The sequence below is a fragment of the Sceloporus occidentalis genome, unplaced genomic scaffold (genome assembly GCF_023333645.1).
Source record: "Sceloporus occidentalis isolate IW3139 unplaced genomic scaffold, rSceOcc1.0.p SCAF_57, whole genome shotgun sequence".
NCBI lineage: Eukaryota > Metazoa > Chordata > Lepidosauria > Squamata > Phrynosomatidae > Sceloporus > Sceloporus occidentalis.
Genome location: NW_028317037.1, coordinates 2,262,221 through 2,282,097, shown reverse-complemented (window position 1 = coordinate 2,282,097; position 19,877 = coordinate 2,262,221). Strand labels below are relative to the sequence as shown.

At 44.7% G+C, this 19,877-nt stretch overlaps 3 protein-coding genes across 3 annotated transcripts in view; 1 reads left to right on the top strand and 2 right to left on the bottom strand.

Annotated features, from left to right (window-relative positions):
* The window catches only part of LOC149287687 (uncharacterized), a 159,145-nt gene that overhangs the window by 53,684 nt on the left and 85,584 nt on the right, over window positions 1-19,877 (top strand). The gene's annotated exons all lie outside the window — the stretch shown is intronic.
* On the bottom strand, window positions 1,393-13,822 carry LOC149287691 (uncharacterized). Its single transcript, XM_089492551.1, has 2 exons — window positions 13,795-13,822; window positions 1,393-2,639 (listed from the first exon to the last, which is right to left on the bottom strand). Exons 1-2 carry the CDS (start codon window positions 13,820-13,822, stop codon window positions 1,570-1,572), a joined length of 1,098 nt encoding a protein of 365 aa, XP_089348677.1. The 3' UTR covers window positions 1,393-1,569.
* Window positions 16,314-18,958, bottom strand: LOC149287690 (uncharacterized). Its single transcript, XM_089492612.1, has 2 exons — window positions 18,874-18,958; window positions 16,314-17,475 (listed from the first exon to the last, which is right to left on the bottom strand). Exons 1-2 carry the CDS (start codon window positions 18,905-18,907, stop codon window positions 16,658-16,660), a joined length of 852 nt encoding a protein of 283 aa, XP_089348738.1. The 5' UTR covers window positions 18,908-18,958; the 3' UTR covers window positions 16,314-16,657.

Sequence of the window (19,877 nt, the reverse complement as noted above, 5' to 3'; positions counted from 1 at the left end):
AAGGCCACAGGTGCAGTGGTTGAGAAAAGGCACATGAGAGCGTAATTGCTTTTAGGAGAGCTGCCAAAATCCCGGATGGGAGGACACTGCGCAGAAAAGGGCGGGAGAACACTGTGCGGGAAAGGGCTATCCAATTAATTAGCTTCATTGGTAAATAGAGTGGGGTGGATTCATATGGTTATAAAAGGGATATGCTTACACTTTCTTTCATTCTTGACAAAAAAGTCACTTCTATGACATGTATCTTCTTCTTCAATAAAAGCTATTCTTTTTCAAAGTACTGCCTTTTGTGTTGCAAGAGGGGATGCAATTAGGACCCTGACAGATATCTCTCTCCCTTTCCATTCCCCCTGCTATCGCAAAAGACCTGGAGAGCATACCAAACCAACCGCAGAACCTTTCCCTGCTCTTGTGTAATGCCAGGTCAGTCAAAAATAAAACACACATAGTCCATGATCTCCTACTGGACCAATAGGCTGACCTGGCTTGTTTCACGGAGACCTGAGCAGTGAGCAGATAAGGGGAGCACCTTTGGTCCATGAAGACAATCTTTCCTTGAGCAGGATACCTATCCATATGATGGACCACATTGAATGTATTTACCTCAGCTTAAAGACTAGGGAAAGACTGGTGATTCTCTTGGCCTACTTCCGCCCCGTTCCTTAACAGACTCCCTAGCCAAGCTGACACAACTGGTCTATGAGCTGCTGCTGGAGTCGCCTAGGCTTTTGGTCCTGGCCGACCACAACATCCCTCTCAAAGCCCCTTCTCAGCATGCGCAGGGATTGCCAGGGCCCATATGCTGCTGCTTATTCCACTATGGCCTTTGTGGGAAAGGAAGGTATGCGCCGGGGGTTCAGTGGTCTCCCCTTCCTTCCCTCCATTCTTCCTTTGAGGAGACTGCAATGGAGCCCAAGATGCAGAGCTGGACTCAGGAGGGAAAGGCAAGAAAGGAAGGCTCTGCTTTGGAAATCAAGCTCTCTTTGTGTATCCTGTGTATTTGTGTGTATGTGTGTTTGCCTCTGCTGTTCTTATGGCTGGGAATGGAGGTGAGGACTGAGAACAGAAAGGTTCAGTTTTGTGCCAATGCAGAACTTCTGTGCATTAAAGAATCCAGTGTGTTGAAATAGCAAAGAACTTTATTGAGAACACAGAGTCAGAACTGCCCACTGCAAGCCCCAAAGCCTCTTCCAATCCTAGCCCCCACCTCCAGTTCCCACAGTCTATGCCCCACAGGAAACAAGGTCCCCTTTGCCACCCCCAGAAACTAGCCCTTTCTGTTAATACAAGCCTCTAACTTTCTTCAGCCAACATCCCACACATTGCAAAAGCTATCATTCCCATAACTATTCTAGACAGCTGCAACAAATCCCAGCTCCCCATCTAGATAACCTATACCACAACCCACAACCCCCAGCCAAACTCACAACCCAAAGCAACTATCTATACTATTAACAATTAAAATCTAAACTTAACAAATTACAACAGACATATGGACAGATAAACTTTACAAACACAATCACAAGGGCCTTTTCTTGGCAACACTGAATTAAATTTTATATATATTCGTTATTGACAAAAATAAAGTGGCTTCTCTTCTTTGTGTACTCTCTGATGTGTCACTTGGTGTGACTTCTGAGAGAAACATTTCCCACAATGCTGGCATTTGTATGGCTTCTCTCCTGTGTGGACTCTCTGATGTATCACTTGGTATGACTTCGAAGAAAAACATTTCCCACAATGCTGGCATTTGTAAGGCTTTTCTCCTGTGTGGACTCTCTGATGCGTCTCTAGGATTGACTTCTGAGAAAAACATCTCCCACAACGCTGGCATTTGTATGGCTTCTCTCCTGTGTGGACTCTCTGATGCGTCTCTAGGATTGACTTATGAGAAAAACATCTCCCACAATGCTGGCATTTGTATGGCTTCTCTCCTGTGTGGACTCTATGATGTATCACTTGGTATGACTTCGAAGAAAAACATTTCCCACAACGCTGGCATTTATATGGCTTCTCTCCTGTGTGGACTCTCTGATGTCTCACTAAGTGTCCTTTCAAAGAAAAACATTTCCCACAATGCTTGCATTTGTATGGCTTCTCTCCTGTGTGGACTCTCTGATGTCTCACTAGGTCTGACTTCGAAGAAAAACGTTTCCCACAACGCTGGCATTTGTATGGCTTCTCTCCTGTGTGGACTCTCCGATGCGTCTCTAGGATTGACTTCTGAGAAAAACATCTCCCACAATGCTGGCATTTGTGTGGCTTCTCTCCTGTGTGGACTCTCTGATGTATCACTAGGCATGACTTTGAAGAAAAACATCTCCCACAACGCTGGCATTTGTATGGCTTCTCTCCTGTGTGGACTCTCTGATGTTTTACTAGGCATGACTTTGAAGAAAAACATCTCCCACAACGCTGGCATTTGTATGGCTTCTCTCCTGTGTGGATTCTCTGGTGTCTCACTAGGTCTGACTTTGAAGAAAAACGTTTCCCACAATGCTGGCATTTGTGTGGCTTCTCTCCTGTGTGGACTCTCTGATGTATCACTAGGTGTGCATTTGAAGAAAAACATTTTCCACAATGCTGGCATCTATGTGACTTCTTTCTTGTGTGGACTCTCTCATGCCTGACAAATTCTTCTGTAAAGGAGGACAATGACAGACAAGACTGAATCTCAATGTTAAGAGAGGAAAGTGTTACCCCAAGATTTAGCCCCACGTTCACCCTTCCCTATTTGAGATCAAATTAATAAAATTGGTGTGAGTGAACTGAGCATGACCGTGTTCTGGATGCCCCCAAATCCATATAATGATTGTATCCTTACTCATCGGAGCTACCAAAGAAGAGATTGAAGGGGAACTGCCATGAGGAAATCAGTAGAAGCAGATAGTCAGGCCGTTGAATAATATTCCATTAAATATATGTAAAACTATTTTAATGGAAAAGTGGCATCATTTCCTGTGAGACTGCCATAGAGTGTTGAGTCAGAGCACATGGCATGATGCAAGCTAACTGCAGAGGATGCTTCATGCTGTGTGGCACCAGGAGATGACTCACAACCAATACAGGATACAGCTCACATGCGGATTGATGTGGGTTGGAGTTGTGTGTACAAGAGATTGTGAAGTGGATGGAAGCTAGAGAGGAGAGATAGTAAATATTTGTTTTATATTGCAACCCAGGATAAAGAACCACCAAGGACTGTGAATTATTTTTAAGTGTTGAAAGTGTTTAGTGCATGGCCAATGCCTATATCTGGAGATTTGCTTCTGTATTCTGCTATGTTATTGTTGAGTTCTGGGAGTGTCGCCTTCAGACTGTGCTATACATTGGCTTGTGAATGGGATCAGAATTCAGAGCTAAGAAGGAACTAAGAGCCGGTGTGACAATCCTGTTCTTTCCCCACCCAGGAAACATTCCAAAGCAATTAAAACATTCTAAAGCAATTTTGAATGCTCTGCTTCTGCCCCCAAGAAACAATTTCAGTATAAATATCAGCCCCAACTGGCTGTTCTTCAGCGTCAGTTACATGCTTGCTATGTTGTGAATCGCTTTGATCTACAGGAAAGGTGGCATATAAATAAAGTTTTATTTATATATCTTTTTTATTTCGACAGTGGAATATACTCCCTTAGAGTTTGGTGTAGTCCACTTCTTTGGAGGTCTTTAAACAGAGGCTGGATGGTGCTTGGAATGTGTATTCCTGCATGGCAGAAGGGGGTTGAACTGGATGGCCCTTGTGGTCTATTCCAACTCTGAGATTCTATAATGCTAGTGGATTCCGGTTCCTTACCCACAGAGGCCACATTCTCATAGTTCTCCATCATTATATGATTGTACATAAGTCTCTGCTTCTTCGTCAACAGTTTCCATTCGTCCTCGGTGAAATATACTGCCACATCAGCAAAGGTCATCTGAAACAGAAAATAGCCCTCATCCAGAGAGAGACTAAGCAAAAGGGGAGGAAAGCACATGGTTCATCCCAAATATTATTTCATCACTTCAGAATTCAGTCCAGGATATAAACTTTAAATTCTGTTTGCAAGAAAAAAGTTACTGCCTTTGAGATCCAGTTTGTCTTGAATCCTTTAAATACAATATACAACATAGTACATAATATAATTTAGGCCGTGGCTGGGATATTGATGATTGATTAGGATACTCACTATCCCAACACATACAGTACATTTAGCTACCAAAGAATTATGGTGCATTTAGACATTTCTTGCCACATTTGAGAGGCAAATGTCATTTTTAATCAGGTTCTGTGGAGCACTCTGGGCTTGAGGGCCACTGTGCCCACCCAATATTTAGATGCAGAGATGTTCTCCCATATCCCCCAACATTTCATAGATGGGGAAAATAAGACACATGTGGACAAGCAACCCAGAAGGCATGGAAGATGGCCAAAGTTGTTTATGAGGAAGATCACAAAAGCTAGGAAGGGCACAGCAGTTTCCTTCTGGTTCAGCCTCCTGGGAAGGGCCATATCCTGTCTCCTTCTTTCCTCTCCTCTCCCCACTTTTGAGTTGATGGGCTGCAAACTCAGTTGCACTCAGGAACTGAGGAGAGCTGAGAAGGGGGAAATTGGGAGGAGAAGAGAGCAACTGGGACATTTTTAAAAGCCCCTGAAAATGTGAGGATTAATCAGGACTGTCTCTGCCAAATCTGGACAGTATTTTATTTGCTTCCTTTCATAAATTGGCCCAGCAGTGACACAGATGAAGCTAATAGGATAGTGACTCACCAAAGAGCTGTTGTACCTCGATAGCCTCTTTCTGTTGGAGCCCAACTCCCTCCGCTTGGCCTCTGTGTCAGCCATCAGGTGGGCAGGGGTCCTAGTGGCCCTGCACTTGGGTCACTTTTAGCAAGAGAGGCCCCAAAGCCGTGTCCAATGAGGCCGTGATGAGGTTCCTGAGAAAAGGGACCAGGGTTAGGATTGCCTTGGCAAGAAACCCTGCAGCACTCAAAGACACAGAGAACAGCATCCTGCTGGTGAGATACGCAGGTGACATATGCCTCCTTTGGGCTGATGCAGAGGAGGGCATCCCCTTCCTCCCTCTGCACCAAACAAAGCCCCCTGGACCTAGCCTAGATTCAATGCAGCTCCCCTACACAACAGATACTCCATGCCTTCTTAGAGTGGCAGGGATTAGGGGATGTGAAAGGAGTACATCATAAATGAATAAATAAATAAATCATCTGCTGAAACCTCCAGAGTTCACCAGTGCTTTTCCCCAGCATCAGCCCCTTTCCCAAGAAGGCTGCATCCGCACTATAGAAATAAGGCACTTTGAAACCGCTTTAACTGGTCAGTGCTATGGAATCCTGGGATTTTACCTTTGGACACTTAGCCTTCTCTGCCAGAGAGCTCTCATGCCACAACAAACTACAAATCCCAGGATTCCATAGGATGGAAACAGAAGAGTTAACACACTTCAGAACTGGATTATTTCTCCAGTGCAGATACAGTCTGAGTCGGTTTTAAAAGGGTAGAAGCGCCCATGTCTTGTTTTTAGCCTCCTAATAGTGGTTTTCCTTTACAAAATAAGTAGTTTGTTTTAGTCTCTAATCCTTCTTCTTCTTGTTCTTGCTTAATTCTATGTTGGTTTGTTTCATTCTTGGTAATATGAGTTATTCTGGTCCGTCTCCTCCCTTCTTGCCTGAAAATCTATTATTATTATTATTATTAACCTTTATTTATGAAGCGCTGTAAATTTACAAGCGCTGTACATACAACTCTTTAGTGAGACGGTTCCCTGCCCGCAGGCTTACAATCTAAAAAGACACGACACAAAAGGAGAAGGGAGAGGTGGTGGAGAAGGGGATCAGGTCCAGTAGTTCTTCTCTACCTCCAAGGCCTGGACCAAGGCAGATGGGATGGAGGAAGGGCTTGGGTTCTTAATGGATGGTCAAAAGAAGAAGGGAATGACAGTAGGGAAGGGGGAAAGTCCAGCTCATCTGCTCTCTCACATAGGCCTCTCTCCCCCTCAAGATGGTGGTCGGAAGGAGGGCTCTTTGTGGTTGCTGGCCTGCCTCTCTCCCCCTCAAGATAATAAGGAAACTGGGGAGACTTTTAAAACCTCCCAAAGGAGCCACTTTTGGCCTTGTTTGGGGGACTAGCCTCCTCTTAGAAGCCAAAGCCCAATGCTTGTGAAGAAGAAGAATAAGGCTTGGATTAAGACTATCCTCCCCATTTCTGATCCCTTTAAAAACCCATGTTCCCCAGAAGGAGCAGAGCTTTGTAATAAGAAAACCCTCTCAGAAAACACACACAAAAGACACACAAAGAAACACACTTCCTTCCTTTTGGCCCAAGGAGCCTGGCCTCCTTCTGACTGTGGAGCCTCAGGAGAGAAAGAGAGGCCTCTGTTCAACTGAGACTCAGAGAAGGTTCTGGAACATTATTCCCCACAGTCACAAGCAGACAATAAAATGGCTGCCAGAACATAAAATGGATGCCTCTGTCTCAGCACTTGGCAGTCTGAGGCCTTCAGGGAACCCAAAATGGAGGATGAAAGGGCTCAAAAGTTGGAAAGGACCCCAAACAGGATTTAGATACTCCAAGGAGGTATTTATTATAAATAACAAAATATAAGTAAAATATAAGTCCTACAAGATATTAAGAGTCTTGCAGGTACAATATTTGTAAGTATATAATGTTCAATTCACACAAGCTATTAAAATAATAAATGAACCTAAGCGTCCAATTCTGAGACTAACTTCCAAGATCCGCTCTTTAACTCTCTCTCTCTCGATCTCCAACCGACACAATTCCCCCAACTGTCTCTTGGTCTCTCAGGCCTTATATCTCCTTCTCACGGAAGCTTCCAGAAGGACCTTTATCTTGCTCTCTGATTGGTCAAGAGAGCCTTCCGTAGCAGTGATGTCATTCTGCATTTGCATAAACCTCCCTTTTCTGCCTGAAGAAGACCTCCATTGACTGGAGCCCAGTCATTACACTTTCCCAAGGCAAGGCTTGCCCCTATTTCCCAATGTTGTTCTTGGGGTCTGCCTTCCAGTTGTTTCCAGGTCTTATGGTGACCTTATGGGAGTCTCTGAAGGGGTTTTCTTGGCAGGTTCCTTCAGAGTGGGTTTCCCATGGCCATCCTCTGAGGCTGAGAGAGGGAGACTTGCCCAAGGCTTCAGTTCTTTTGGAAGCCTTTCTGCTTTTTCTTCTAGAAGGCAGCTGAAGTGTTGCTTCTTGCTCTGAAGAAGGAGAGGAACCTTCTGGCATCCAAAAGGCTAACATTCTCTGGATTTATATCTGATCATATGAATATATAGGATTGCAATCCCTGTTCATTTATTAAAAGGTTTATAGTGCACCCCATATCATAGAATCTCATAGCTATATCTTTTAATATCAGTTAACCAAATTAAACAGTATATAAAACAAAAGCATGAAACAAGCTGGACAAGGAAACTATTACATGGATTTGTAACTGGTTGACCAGCCGAACCCAAAGGATATTGAACAATGGCTCCTTTTCATCCTGGAGAGAAGTGACCATTGGGTTTCAAAGGGGTTCTGCCTGGGGTACAGTGCTATTCAACATCTTTATCAATGACTTGGATGACAGAAATAGGGGCATACTTACCTCAATCCTTCAGGCAAGGAGAATCAGCATGAGGTTGCAAGAGGCCAATGTCAATCCTTCAGGCAAGAAGCATAGGCCTTAACTCACAATAGTCCCATCTCAATCCTTCAGGCAAGGAGAATCAACCTGAGGTTGCAATGGGCCAGTGTCAATCCTTCAGGCAAGAAGCATAGGCCTTAACTCACAATAGTCCCATCCCAATCCTTCAGGTGAAGAGCATGAGCCAGAAGTTACAATGGGCCAGACTATAGACTTCAGGAAAGAAGCCACAGCCTAAAGTCCCAATAGGCCAGTCTCAATGCTTCAGGTAAGGAGCATCAGCCTGAGATCCCAATGGGGCAGTCTGGATCCTTTAGGCAAGGAGTATCAGTCGGAGGTCGCAATGGACCAGTCTCAGTCCTTCAGGCAACCTCTTTTTCTGGGATAGATTTTGACTTCCATAGAATCATAGAGTTGGAAGAGACCGCAAGGGCCATCCAGTCCAACCCCCTGCCATGCAGGAAATCCAGATCAAAGCATCCCCGACAGATGGCCATCCAGCCTCCGTTTGAAGACCTCCAAGGAGGGAGACTCCACTACACTCCTAGGAAGTGTGTTCCACTGTCGAACAGCCCTTCCTGTCAGGAAATTCCTCCTAATGTTGAAGTGGAATCTCCTTTCCTGCAGTTTGCATCCATTGCTTCGGGTCCTAGTCTCTGGAGCAGGAGAAAACAAGCTTGCTCCCTCCTCAATATGACATCCCTTCAAAAATTTAAACAGGACTATCATATCACCTCTTAACCTTGTTTTCTCCAGGCTAAACATACCCAGCTCCCTAAGGCGTTCCTCATAGGGCTTGGTTTCCAGACCCTTCACCATTTTAGTCGCCCTCCTTTGGACACGCTCCAGTTTTTCAACATCCTTTTTGAATTGTGGCGCCCAGAACTGGACACAATATTCAAGGTGGGGCCTGACCAGAGCAGAATATAGTGGCACTATTACTTCCCTTGTTCTAGACACTATAATTCTATTGATGCACACTAAAATCGCATTGGCCTTGTTAGCTGCCGCATCGCACTGTTGACTCATGTTCAACTTGTGGTCTGCTTGGACTCCTAGATCCCTTTCACACGTTGTCTCCTTAAGGCAGGTGTCACCCATCCTATATCTGTGCATTTCATTTTTCGCCCTAAGTGCAGTACCTTACATTTCTCCCTGTTGAAGTTCATTTTGTTAGCTGTGGCCCAGCTTTCTAGTCTATTCAGGTCATTTTGAATCTTGATCCTGTCCTCTGCAGTATTAGGCTGAGAGAGTGTGTCTTGGCCAAGGTGGGCATCCAAACCCTGAGCTCCCTTTCCCCATGACCTATTGGAAACATGGCTGTTGTCGTGTGTTGTGACTTTGGAGGGCTCTCGTGGCATGCAAGGCTCTTTGGTGGGTGGCCAGTGCCTCGCTTCGAGGCTGAGAGAGTGTGTCTTGGCCAAGGTGGGCATCCAACCCTGGGCTCCCTTTCCCCATGACTTCTTGGAAACATGGCTGTTGTCGTGTGTTTTGACTTTGGAGGACTCTCCTGGCATGCAAGCCTTGTTGGGGGGTGGGCAGTGCCTCCCTTCGAGGCTGAGAAAGTGTGTCTTGGCCAAGGTGGGCATCCAAACCCCGGGCTCCCTTTCCCCGTGACCTCTTGGAAAGATGGCTGTTGTTGTGTGTTGTGACTTTGGAGGACTCTCCTGGCATGCAAGGCTTGTTGTGGGGTGGCCTGTGCCTCCTTTCGAGGCTGAGAGAATGTTTCTTGGCCAAGGTGGGCATCCAAACCCTGGGCTCCCTTTCCCCATGACTTCTTGGAAACATGGCTGTTGTCGGGTGTTATGACTTTGGAGGACTCTCCTGGCTTGCAAGGCTTGTTGGGGGGTGGGCAGTGCCTCCCTTCGAGGCTGAGAGAGTGTGTCTTGGCCAAGGTGGGCATAGAAACCCTGACCTCCCTTTCCCCATGACCTCTTGGAAACATGGCTGTTGTCGTGTGTTGTGACTTTGGAGGACTCTCCTGGCATGCAAGGCTTGTTGGGGGGGGGGGGGCAGTGCCTCCCGTTGAGGCTGAGAGAGTGTCTCTTGGCCAAGGTGAGCTTCCAAACCCTGGGCTCCTTTTCCCCATGACCTCTTGGAAACATGGCTGTTGTTGTGTGTTGTTACTTTGGAGGACTCTCCTGGCATGCAAGGCTTGTTGGGGGGTGGGCAGAGCCTCCCTTTGAGGCTGAGAAAGTGTGTCTTGGCCAAGGTGGGCATCCAAACCCTGTGGCATTCCCTGGGAGACCCAGGGGGTGCGCCCCCTCCCAGGATAGCAATGTCTACCAAGAATAGGATGTGATAGCCTCGCTGGCAAACCACGAGGTCATGACTCACCTTCTGGTTGACAATGCTTTATCCATAATTGGATAAGCCCATGTTGATTCGGCTGAGACAGTGTACACATCCTGTTCCCTTTGCTAATTAGAATTCTCCTGAACACACATTGGTCCCTAATTCCGCAAATTGCCTTCTGATGTACTATGAGATAATGTAAACCTAATGTAACCCTGATGTGAATGAAAGGGGCTGGCCAAGACCTGGCCAGCTAAGAAGCTTTGCACCCCCATTCCTGTCTCTGCGTCTCATTGCCGCGACAGCTGGTGACCCTAACGTGATACGGGAAAGGCGGCTATGGCCCAGCTCACTCGACTGGAATAGTCTGCGCGCACATCCTCAAAGGATCCCGTGAGTATGGGAGGAACGTTGACCGCCAAGCAAAGGTCTCACGCTAGGGAGTTATAGTTAAGCGGTTGTCAGGGGATAAACAAATCACCCGGAGAGACATAAAAAATTTAGTCGCAGAGATCTCATGCCAGTGTCCCTGGTACCCAGAGAGGGGAAGACTCTCTGCGGAGGAATGGGAGAAGATAGGCAATCATCTTAAGGCTGAGCCTCGTGCCGCGGCACCCCACTTGATTGCCTGGCAGATGGTAAACTCGGCCGTGGGACGGCTAAGCCAATCCACGGCCCCCCAAATCCTGCCCACAGCCCCCCGCTCCTCCAGCCTCGTTAGCTCCTCCGGGAGATCCACCTGGTTACCCCGTTCCAGTGGTTGCTCTTCCCTTATCGCCTGTAAGGCCCCAGCTGGGAGCGGCAGAGGCAGGAATAGCTGAAGCAAAGAAAAATCCTAAAGTCAGAACACTAGAAGTGGCCTGGCTTTAAACTCTACCTGAGTTGAAAGGTGGAGGGAATGCCAATAAATCCCTAAAAGTCTTGGCCAATTTTGATTTGGAGCAAGTGGTTTTAACCCAGACTCTTCACTGGACAAACCTTTTAAGGTATCCACCAGCTTTGGCTAAAAATTGGGTCTAAACCCTAAGCCAGTCACGTCTAAGAGGCTTTACAGCTTCACGACAGACTTGGAGGACATTCTTCCAAGGAAAGGAACAGTAAGTTTTCTCAGCTTTTCTGCCCTTCATCCTCCCACTGGAGGATAAGACTCAGATAAGCTCCCAAAATTGCTAGGGCTTTCCCCAATAAAATGAAGAAAGAGATTAAAGAATTGGTAGCCCAAGTCAACCTCCTCAGGGAGGAAAATTCCATTTTGGCAGCCAAGGTTCAAAAATGGGAAGTAACATCAAATCAAGAACAAACCCATTTCTCCATCGCAGAAGCATGTATAATGGCAGATTTGTTAGGTCCCTTAAGTCAGGAAACGAGCATAAAATGGATGATTCGGGCTGCAAATAGTTATCCATATGCTGCAGGATTTCATCTGACACAGTTGGCTAGGCTGTGCATGTCCTCTGTGGACAGAGACAACCCGGAAGCAGCAGTGATGTGTCGAAACCTTTTGTCCCAAGATATGTACTCCTGGATGGGACATATCTTGAGCCTATTGTGGCCAGGACAACTGGCCGAGGATTTATACTATGCACAAGAGCAAAAAACAAATGAGGATCCAGAAACATACATGGCTAGAAAAATGTTGCTTGCAAGAATAGCTCTCCCCTCCAAAGCTATGAATAAAGAGTTCATGGGTGAAATATATAGAGGACTTCATCCCAAGAGCAAGGAGTCTCTGGGACGCCAAATCAAAGAGTCAGAGCTATTTGCGGGTTGGGAAACCTTTTCCCAACACCTAAGGCAGCTCTCTTCAAAGTTTCATCTGATGATAGCACAGAGACAAGAAAAGTCCCTAGCCCTAAAGAAGAAAGCTAGGGAAAATTCCCTTAAAAAACGCTTTTTAGATCCATCTAAAAGCCCTACTCAGCCTTCTCTCATTCCCCAAAGAGAGATGGAAACACTCGAAGGCCTGCCTCACCATAGCAAGCAGAAATTGCCAGAGACCCCCAAGGGACTCCATTCCAAGAGCCCCTATATTACTAGTTGCTCTGTAAATCTCAGGAAAGCAAGCCCCCCTTGCCCAAACGGAAAGAAAAATGTCTCACTCTCTTTTGGAGACACCTCTGCTACTGTTCGGACTACAGTCTACAAACAGAGAGATCAGAACCATACCCTAAATAAGCACTTCGAGGCCAAGAGGGTCAAAACCCCAGAAAACAGGGCATGGACTCAACCACAAAACCCCAAGCTTTGGAAACCTTTCCAGCCAGACATGCCAGAGAAAGAGAACCTCAGAGGTCATATTTCCCATTCCCGTGGTTCAGATTGGAGTGGCACTGGGAGATGTGTTTCCTGGAAGAGGCAAAAGCCCAGCTCCCTGGGAAAAACAGTGAAAATGGATGACACCGTCTCAGCTTCAACCCAGCTCCTTGACCAAGAGGTCAGGCACACTGTTTCAGCCTCAGCTCCCAGAACAAAGACCTCAGAAGGTAGTTCTCGGAAAGGAATAGTAGAAACTGCTCTTTGAGAAACACAAAACCCTACAGACATTTTAAACATTGCAGAGAACTTTGGTAAGTGTTGGGATCTTAAAAGACAGGAAGTTTTCCTTCCCCTCAGTAAGTCCAGTTTATTCAATAGTCTGTGTTTTTTGTATTTCTGCTTTTTCCTTTGTGCCCATGAGGCAAGTGGATAAGATCATTCAGAAGGAAATTCCAAATTGAGTAAGGACCCCCTCTTCTGTTCCTGCTTTGCAAATTGAGATTGAGAAATTTCTCACTATTTTCTGTTGTTGGCACTCTACATGTGCTCAGGCAGAGTGACACTGTCTCAACCTTTTGTCTCTACATTCTGTTTTCAGAGGATTCTGTATGCCTTTAGTTTGTTCTCTCCTATTTAACTGTGGAAATTGTAAAGGGACAGGAGTTTCTAGGTTCCCCCCCCCCCCACTCAAATCTGTGTTAATTTTGCGTTTTTGGTTGTGATAAAGCATAATTGAAATTCTCTTTGGACGCACAAATCTTACAGACAAAGAGAATATACCATTTTATGGAATAAATTCAGTACTTAGAGTGTGCTTGGAAAACTATGTCTCATTCTTCTAGTAGTCAGCTTGGCTTGCGCTCTGTCTCCTTTATGTGTTTGATTTGCCCAGGCTTGGCTGAAGAATTGCAACAGCCAGAGGCCAGCATGGTTGTTATAGATCCTATCAATTGTTGCTTGTATCTGTTAATTTGCTTGTTTGGCTGTTTGTGATTTGCAAATCTGAAGACAGCTCCCTTCCTTTAGTCCAAAGGTCTTTGCTGCATTGGTTTTTCGATAGGGATTAATTCCTGTTCTCAAGTGTCTTTTTCCTTTCTGTTAAGCCTCACTTTGGTCAGCATAGTCTATCTGTAAAAACTGTCTTGGCTAAAGTAGGAAAAAGGTTTTGTCTAGGTTGCTTTGTGTTCTCATAGCTAAAGCACTACATATCCCATCTACCTAAATTGTGGTACATGTTTAGAAACAGATTCTAGAAATTGTTCATTTGTCTGTCTGTTAATGTGTTTGGATTTGTGCTACACTTTTGCAACTCATAAGTCTGAATTTCTTGTACTCTTCCTCCATTTGTGTTGTTTTGCTTCCTTCTTTTATACATCGTTTCCTAGAGAGAGAACTTCTTTTACCAGCACAGTCTATCTGTCTCTCTTGCTCTTCATCTGGGTTAGCTATAGTGGGATTACTGGGGGGGGGGGGGGAGAACCCCTCCTTCTCCTCTGCCTCGTCCTTTTTGTTTTGGAGTTTAATCCTGTACTCCATAGGTCTGCTTGCAGAAAAGGATTTGCTAAAATAGATTTCCTCATTTTTGCTAAAATTGGTATCCTACCTTCTTTACTAAAGTCTGCTATTGCCATTCTTCTATGTTCTTCCCTATGGACACCCCTCTCTGTTTCAAGTTCAAAAGGGGGGGAGAGATTCTTTTTCTCTCTCCTACCCACTATTTTCCTATGTTCCTAACAATTTTTCTTTGTTCTCTTCTGTGAGAAGGTAAGGCTATACAGCCTCACTATTGCCCTTTGTCTCGTCTAAGTGTTGCTTCCTCTGCTTCTGTCTTTTCATACTCTTCACATGCTCAGAGAACAATGCAAGTTCAGTTTTTTCGCAATGCCATCTGTCTTTTCTGAGCTCTCCAGTCCTCAAAGTAAAAGGCACACGCCTTACATTTTCCTTTCAATCTCAGAGGTGATACACCTTCTCAATTAAAATGGTGCAAATATCCCAAATTTCTTTCTTAAATTTTGCCTATGCCCAGAAGTTAAAGGGACATAAAATCCCCTCTTTCTCCTTTTTAATGACCCCAATAGCCTTCTTCTATAAAAACAAAAAAGGGGGAATGCACCTCTCACTCAACACAAAAAGGTTGTGAACCGGGCCATATCTGTTGTATTTGATTTGCCTGGAATAATTTAATTGCATTGTCTGATTATTTATTTCCAACACAGAAACGTTTTCCTTCATTTTACCTGCTGCTGTGGCCCTTGGTGTGATATTGACAGTTGCCAGAGACAGCGGAAACGACCAGCAACCCCCGTCATTTGGGGAAGAGGTTGTGCAGCAGTGTCAACCCCAATAGGCACAGTATGGACATCAGCCAAGTATCTTAAACCTACACACGGCATTGAGGCCTTCAGAACCTAATATTTCAATCCAATCAACAATTTCACATGATGCTAAACGATGAACAACATGAACTTAGAAATGCCACTCTGGACAATGGAGCAGCCATAGACTATTTACTTTTGCTATGTGAAGAAATCAAAAATATGTGCTGTATTAACCCATAATTCTATGTTAACTGTTGTACTTGGTTTATTATGTTTGACCAGTGGAGCCCCTTCAGACCAGTGGTATCAAATGGGAGATCAAAATGTTTGGGAAAAGAGATTTCATTTATATATATCCATGTTTTGTTGCCACCTGGGTAGTCTTTTAACTGTAACTGTCAAACCTATAATTCTATACCTGCCAATGTGTCTGATGGCACACAGTGCTGTCTGAGTAGGGTTGTTCCTGTTCTCCAACACCCTTCTATCTTGGATGTTTCCAGGGTTCAAAGAGCAGTAACACTCACCTCTGACTATGACACTACAATACACCTCTATAGCCCAACTGAATACTTTTGCTGTGTGAAGACGTCAAAATATGTGTTGCCTCAAATTGTCAGATAACTCTTGTTCCATTAATAATTTGATTGAAGAACTACATGATTTACCTGATTCAGGTCCACCAGAACATTGGATATTCTGGACTATGAAGCTGATTGATTTACTGTTTGCCAGACTTTCATTGGCCGAAACAACTTCTTGTATATGGCATTGTCACTTTTGTATTATGATCCTATTTTGCCATCTCATCCAATGTATCCCTGCCTTATGCGCTATGTTTTCGTAAAGGTAAAAGCAGAAAAGCAGCGGTTCGCAGGATATGTATACCAGCTCATAAAAAACAAAAAGAGGGAGATGTGGCAACCCCATGGGTAAAACCGTGGGGTCGTGACCCTCTCTCAGGATAGCAATGCTCATCAAGATTGAGACGTGGCAGTTCTACTGGCAAACCATAGGACTTCGACCCTCTCTCAAGATGACAATGCTTTATCCATAATTAGATAGATAAGCCCATGTTGATTCGGCTGGCTTAGCTGGTCTCCATATCCTGCTTCCTTGCCTCAAGAGCATGCACCAAGCATGCACTGATCATGCACCTGTCATGCCAGTCAGATGACCTAGGAGCAAGGCTATCATCAATGATTGTAAGGAAGACAATGGACGGAAGTAAGCAAGATGACAATAAAAGGCCCAGCCAGAAGCCTAGCTGAGAGGCAAGCTTGTGAGGAGTCTTGTGCACCCCCATTCCTGTCTCTGCGTCTCCTTGCCGCGACAGGAACGAGTGTACTGGGGTCCAGCAGCCTCCCCTCCCTCCCTCCCTCCCTCCCTTCGTTCCTTCCTTCCTTCTTTTGAGGAGATTTTGAAGAGGCTGCAATGGAGCCCAGGAAAGGCAGGAAAGGAAGGCTTTGCTTTGGAAACAGTCTCTCTGTGTATACTGTATATACACACATAGATAGATAGATAGATAGATAGATAGATAGATAGATAGATGTGTGTTTCTCTCTGCTGTTCTTACAGCTGGGAATGGAGCTGAGGATTGAGGAGAGAAGAAAGTGTCAGTTTTGTGCATATTCACAAATTCTGTGCATCAAAGAATCCAGTGTGTTGAAAGAGCAAAGACCTTTATTGAAAACACATATGAGAAATATGTTTAAGCCAGAACTGCCAGAATATATTGAAACCTCAAAACCTAAAACTCCACCTTCTACCAAACCAAGCCCCCACCTACAATTCCCATCATCTATCCCTCACTATGAGCGCCACTTTGCCATCCTTCTCACACACACAATCTCTCCCTGCCCCAGACATTTGAAGAAACTAGCTCCCTTTCTGTTACTACCGGTCCCCAACTTTCTTTGGCTAAAATCCCACAAATTCCAAATGCTATCATTGCTATTCTAGATAGCTGCAACAAATCCCAGCCCCCCTCTAACTAACTAAAACCAGTACTAGTAGCAATTAAAACCTAAACTTAACAAACCATAACTTTAAAACTTTATTTGAAATTTTGTCAATCTTCTTGATTTCTGTACTTTTTATTGTAAAATTTAATAAAGATTATTAAAAAACAAAAATAATGTTCCTTCACTGCTTGGATGTGTGTGGCTCCTCTCCTGTGTAGCCTCTCTGGTGATTGAATAGGCCTGACCTCCAAGAAAAACATTTCCCACAATGCTGGCATTTGTATGGCTTCTCTCCTGTGTGGATTCTCTGATGTTTCAATAGGTCTGACTTCCAAGAAAAGCATTTCCCACAATGCTGGCATTTGTATGGTTTCTCTCCTGTGTGGACTCTCTGATGTCTCACTAGGTTTGATTTCAATGAAAAACCTTTCCCACAATGCTGGCATTTGTGTGGCTTCTCTCCTGTGTGGATTCTCTGGTGTGTCAATAGGCTTGACTGCCGAGAAAAACATTTCCCACAATGCTGGCATTTGTATGGCTTCTCTCCTGTGTGGACTCTCTGGTGTGTCATTAGGCTTAACTTCCAAGAAAAACATTTCTCACAATGCTGGCATTTGTATGGCTTCTCTCCTGTGTGGATTCTCTGGTGTGTCAATAGGCTTGACTGCCGAGAAAAACATTTTCCACAATGCTGGCATTTATATGGCTTCTCTCCTGTGTGGATTCTCTGGTGTGTCATTAGGCTTAACTTCCAAGAAAAACATTTCTCACAATGCTGGCATTTGTATGGCTTCTCTCCTGTGTGGATTCTCTGATGTTTCAATAGGTATGACTTCCAAGAAAAACCTTTCCCACAATGCTGGCATTTGTATGGCTTCTCTCCTGTGTGGATTCTCTGATGTTTCAATAGGTCTGACTTCCAAGAAAAACCTTTCCCACAATGCTGGCATTTGTATGGCTTCTCTCCTGTATGGACTCTCTCATGACTGACAAGTTCTTCTGTAAAGAAGGATAATGACAGATAGTACTGAATATCAAAGAGAGAAAAGTGTTAGCCCAAGATTTAGCCCTATGTTTACTCCCCCCTATTTGATATTAAATTAAGTTGGAGTCAGATCCCAATAATTCATTGTCAAAGTCAGAATAATGGGGCTGGGACCTGGACACCAATTTTGATGAGGGTCAAGTGCCAGGGAGCAACCTTAAAACATCTATAAGACAGGCATGGAGTACTGATGGGGTTTGGAGGAGATCTCAGGGGCAACCCCCCATTGTATTGCCTGGAAGGGGGGGGGGGGAAATGAAATAATATTTTGCCCTCAACATCCAACAGCATCCCTTTGGGGAAGTGGAGGCCATTTTGCCACTGTTGGGCCCTCTCTGTGCCATTGCAGGGCCAAGGGAGGTCTTTCCCCCTTAAAAGGATTGAAGAGGGGCCAAAAAAGGTAGGAAACCTGCTCAGGAATGTGCTGAGTACCATTTGTGTGTGAAATGCATTAATCTCCATGGCTACTTCCCATAAAATCCTATAATTGGCAGTTTAAGATGGGGTATTTACAATCCTTAGAAACTGGAGAGCAATAGTGCTTCACTGAACTACAGATTCAAATATTCTACAGAATGTTGCTATCACAATTAAACTAGGCTTGAAAGGGATCTAGGACTCCTAGTAGACTGCAAGTTGAACATGGGCCAACAGTGTGATGCAGCAGCTACACAGGCCAATGTGATTCTAGGCTGCATCTATGCAAGAATAGTTTCTAGATCAAGGGAAGTAATAGTGCCACTCTATTCTGCTTTGGTCAGGCCTCACTTGGAATAATCCTGGGTCCAGTTCTGGGCCCCACTATTCAAAAAGGATGTTGACAAACTGGAGCATGTGCAAAGGAGGGCAACCAAAGTGGTAAAGGGTATGGAAACCATCAAGCTCTATGAGGAGCAGCTTAGAGAGGTGGTTATGTTTAGCCTGGAGAAAAGAAGATAAAGAGTGGATATGATATCCATGTTTAAATATTTGAAAGGTTGTCATGTTGTACAAGGAGCAGCCTTGCTTTTTGTTGCTACAGAGAAAAGGAGACAACACAATGGATGCAAGCCACAGTGAGAGAGGTTCCACCTAAACATTAGGAGGAACTTCATGACAGTGAGAGCTCTTTGACAGTGGAATATACTCCCTTAGAGTTTGGTGGAGGTCTTTAAAGAGAGGCTGGGTGGCCATCTCTTGTGGGTGATTTGAATGTGTATTCCTGCATGGCAGTAGGGGTTGAATTAGATGGCCCTTGTGGTCTATTCCAACTCTATGATTCTATAATTCTAGTGGAACCATAGTGACATGATAATATAGTATGAAAGGGACCTCAGTCTTTGTAGAAAGAGCAATGGATTCAGGTTCCTTACCTACAGAAGCCACATTCTCATAATTGTCCATCATTACATAATTGTACAAATGTTTCTGTTTCTTCGTCAACAGATTCCATTCATCCTCAGAGAAATATACTGCCACATCTGCAAAGGTCACCTGAAATAGAAAATAGTCCTCATCCAGAGAGTGACTAAACAAAAGGGGAGGAAAGCACATGATGTATCCCAAATATTATTTCATCACTTCAGAATTCAGTCCAGGAAATAAACTTTAAATTCTGTTAGCAAACAAAAAGCTACTACCTTTGAGATCAGATTGTCTTGAATACTTTCAATATAATATACAATATAATAAAAAATATAATTTAGGCCATGACTGGGATACACTTCTGGGGGAGCCCTCTGGCCTTGAGGGACACTGGGCCCACCCCCAATTTAGATCCAGAGGTGGTCTCCCATATCCTCTACATTTCACAGATGGAAAAGCAAGGCACATGTGGACAAGCAACACCAGAAGGTGGTGAGTATGGCCAAGGTTGTTTAGGAGGAAGATCACACTAGCTAGGAAGGGCACAGCAGTTTGGTTTTGCCTCAGCCTCCTGGCAAGGGAAGACCCTGGCAACTTCTCTCCTCTCCCCCTTTTTGAGTTGATGGGGTGCAAACCCCTTGGAAGTCACTTTGCAGCAACCCAAAAGAGATGAGGAGAAGGGAGAAAGTGGGAGGAGGAGAGAGAAACCGGGACATTTTTGAAAGTCCCTGAAAAAGTGGGGTGACAGAGGATTAACCAGGACTTTATCTGCCAAAGTGGGACAAGATGTTCTCCACTTGCTTTCATGAGCTGCCCCAGCAGTGACACAAATGAAACTAATAGTCAGGATGGCGACTCACCAAAGAGTTGTACTTCGACAGCCTCTTTCTCTTGGACCCCAACTCTCTCTGCTTGGCCTCTGTGTTGGCCATTAGGTGGAAAGGGGTCCTGGTGGTCTTGCACTTGGGTCACTTCCAGCAAAATATGGCCCAAAACTGTGTACAAGGAGGCC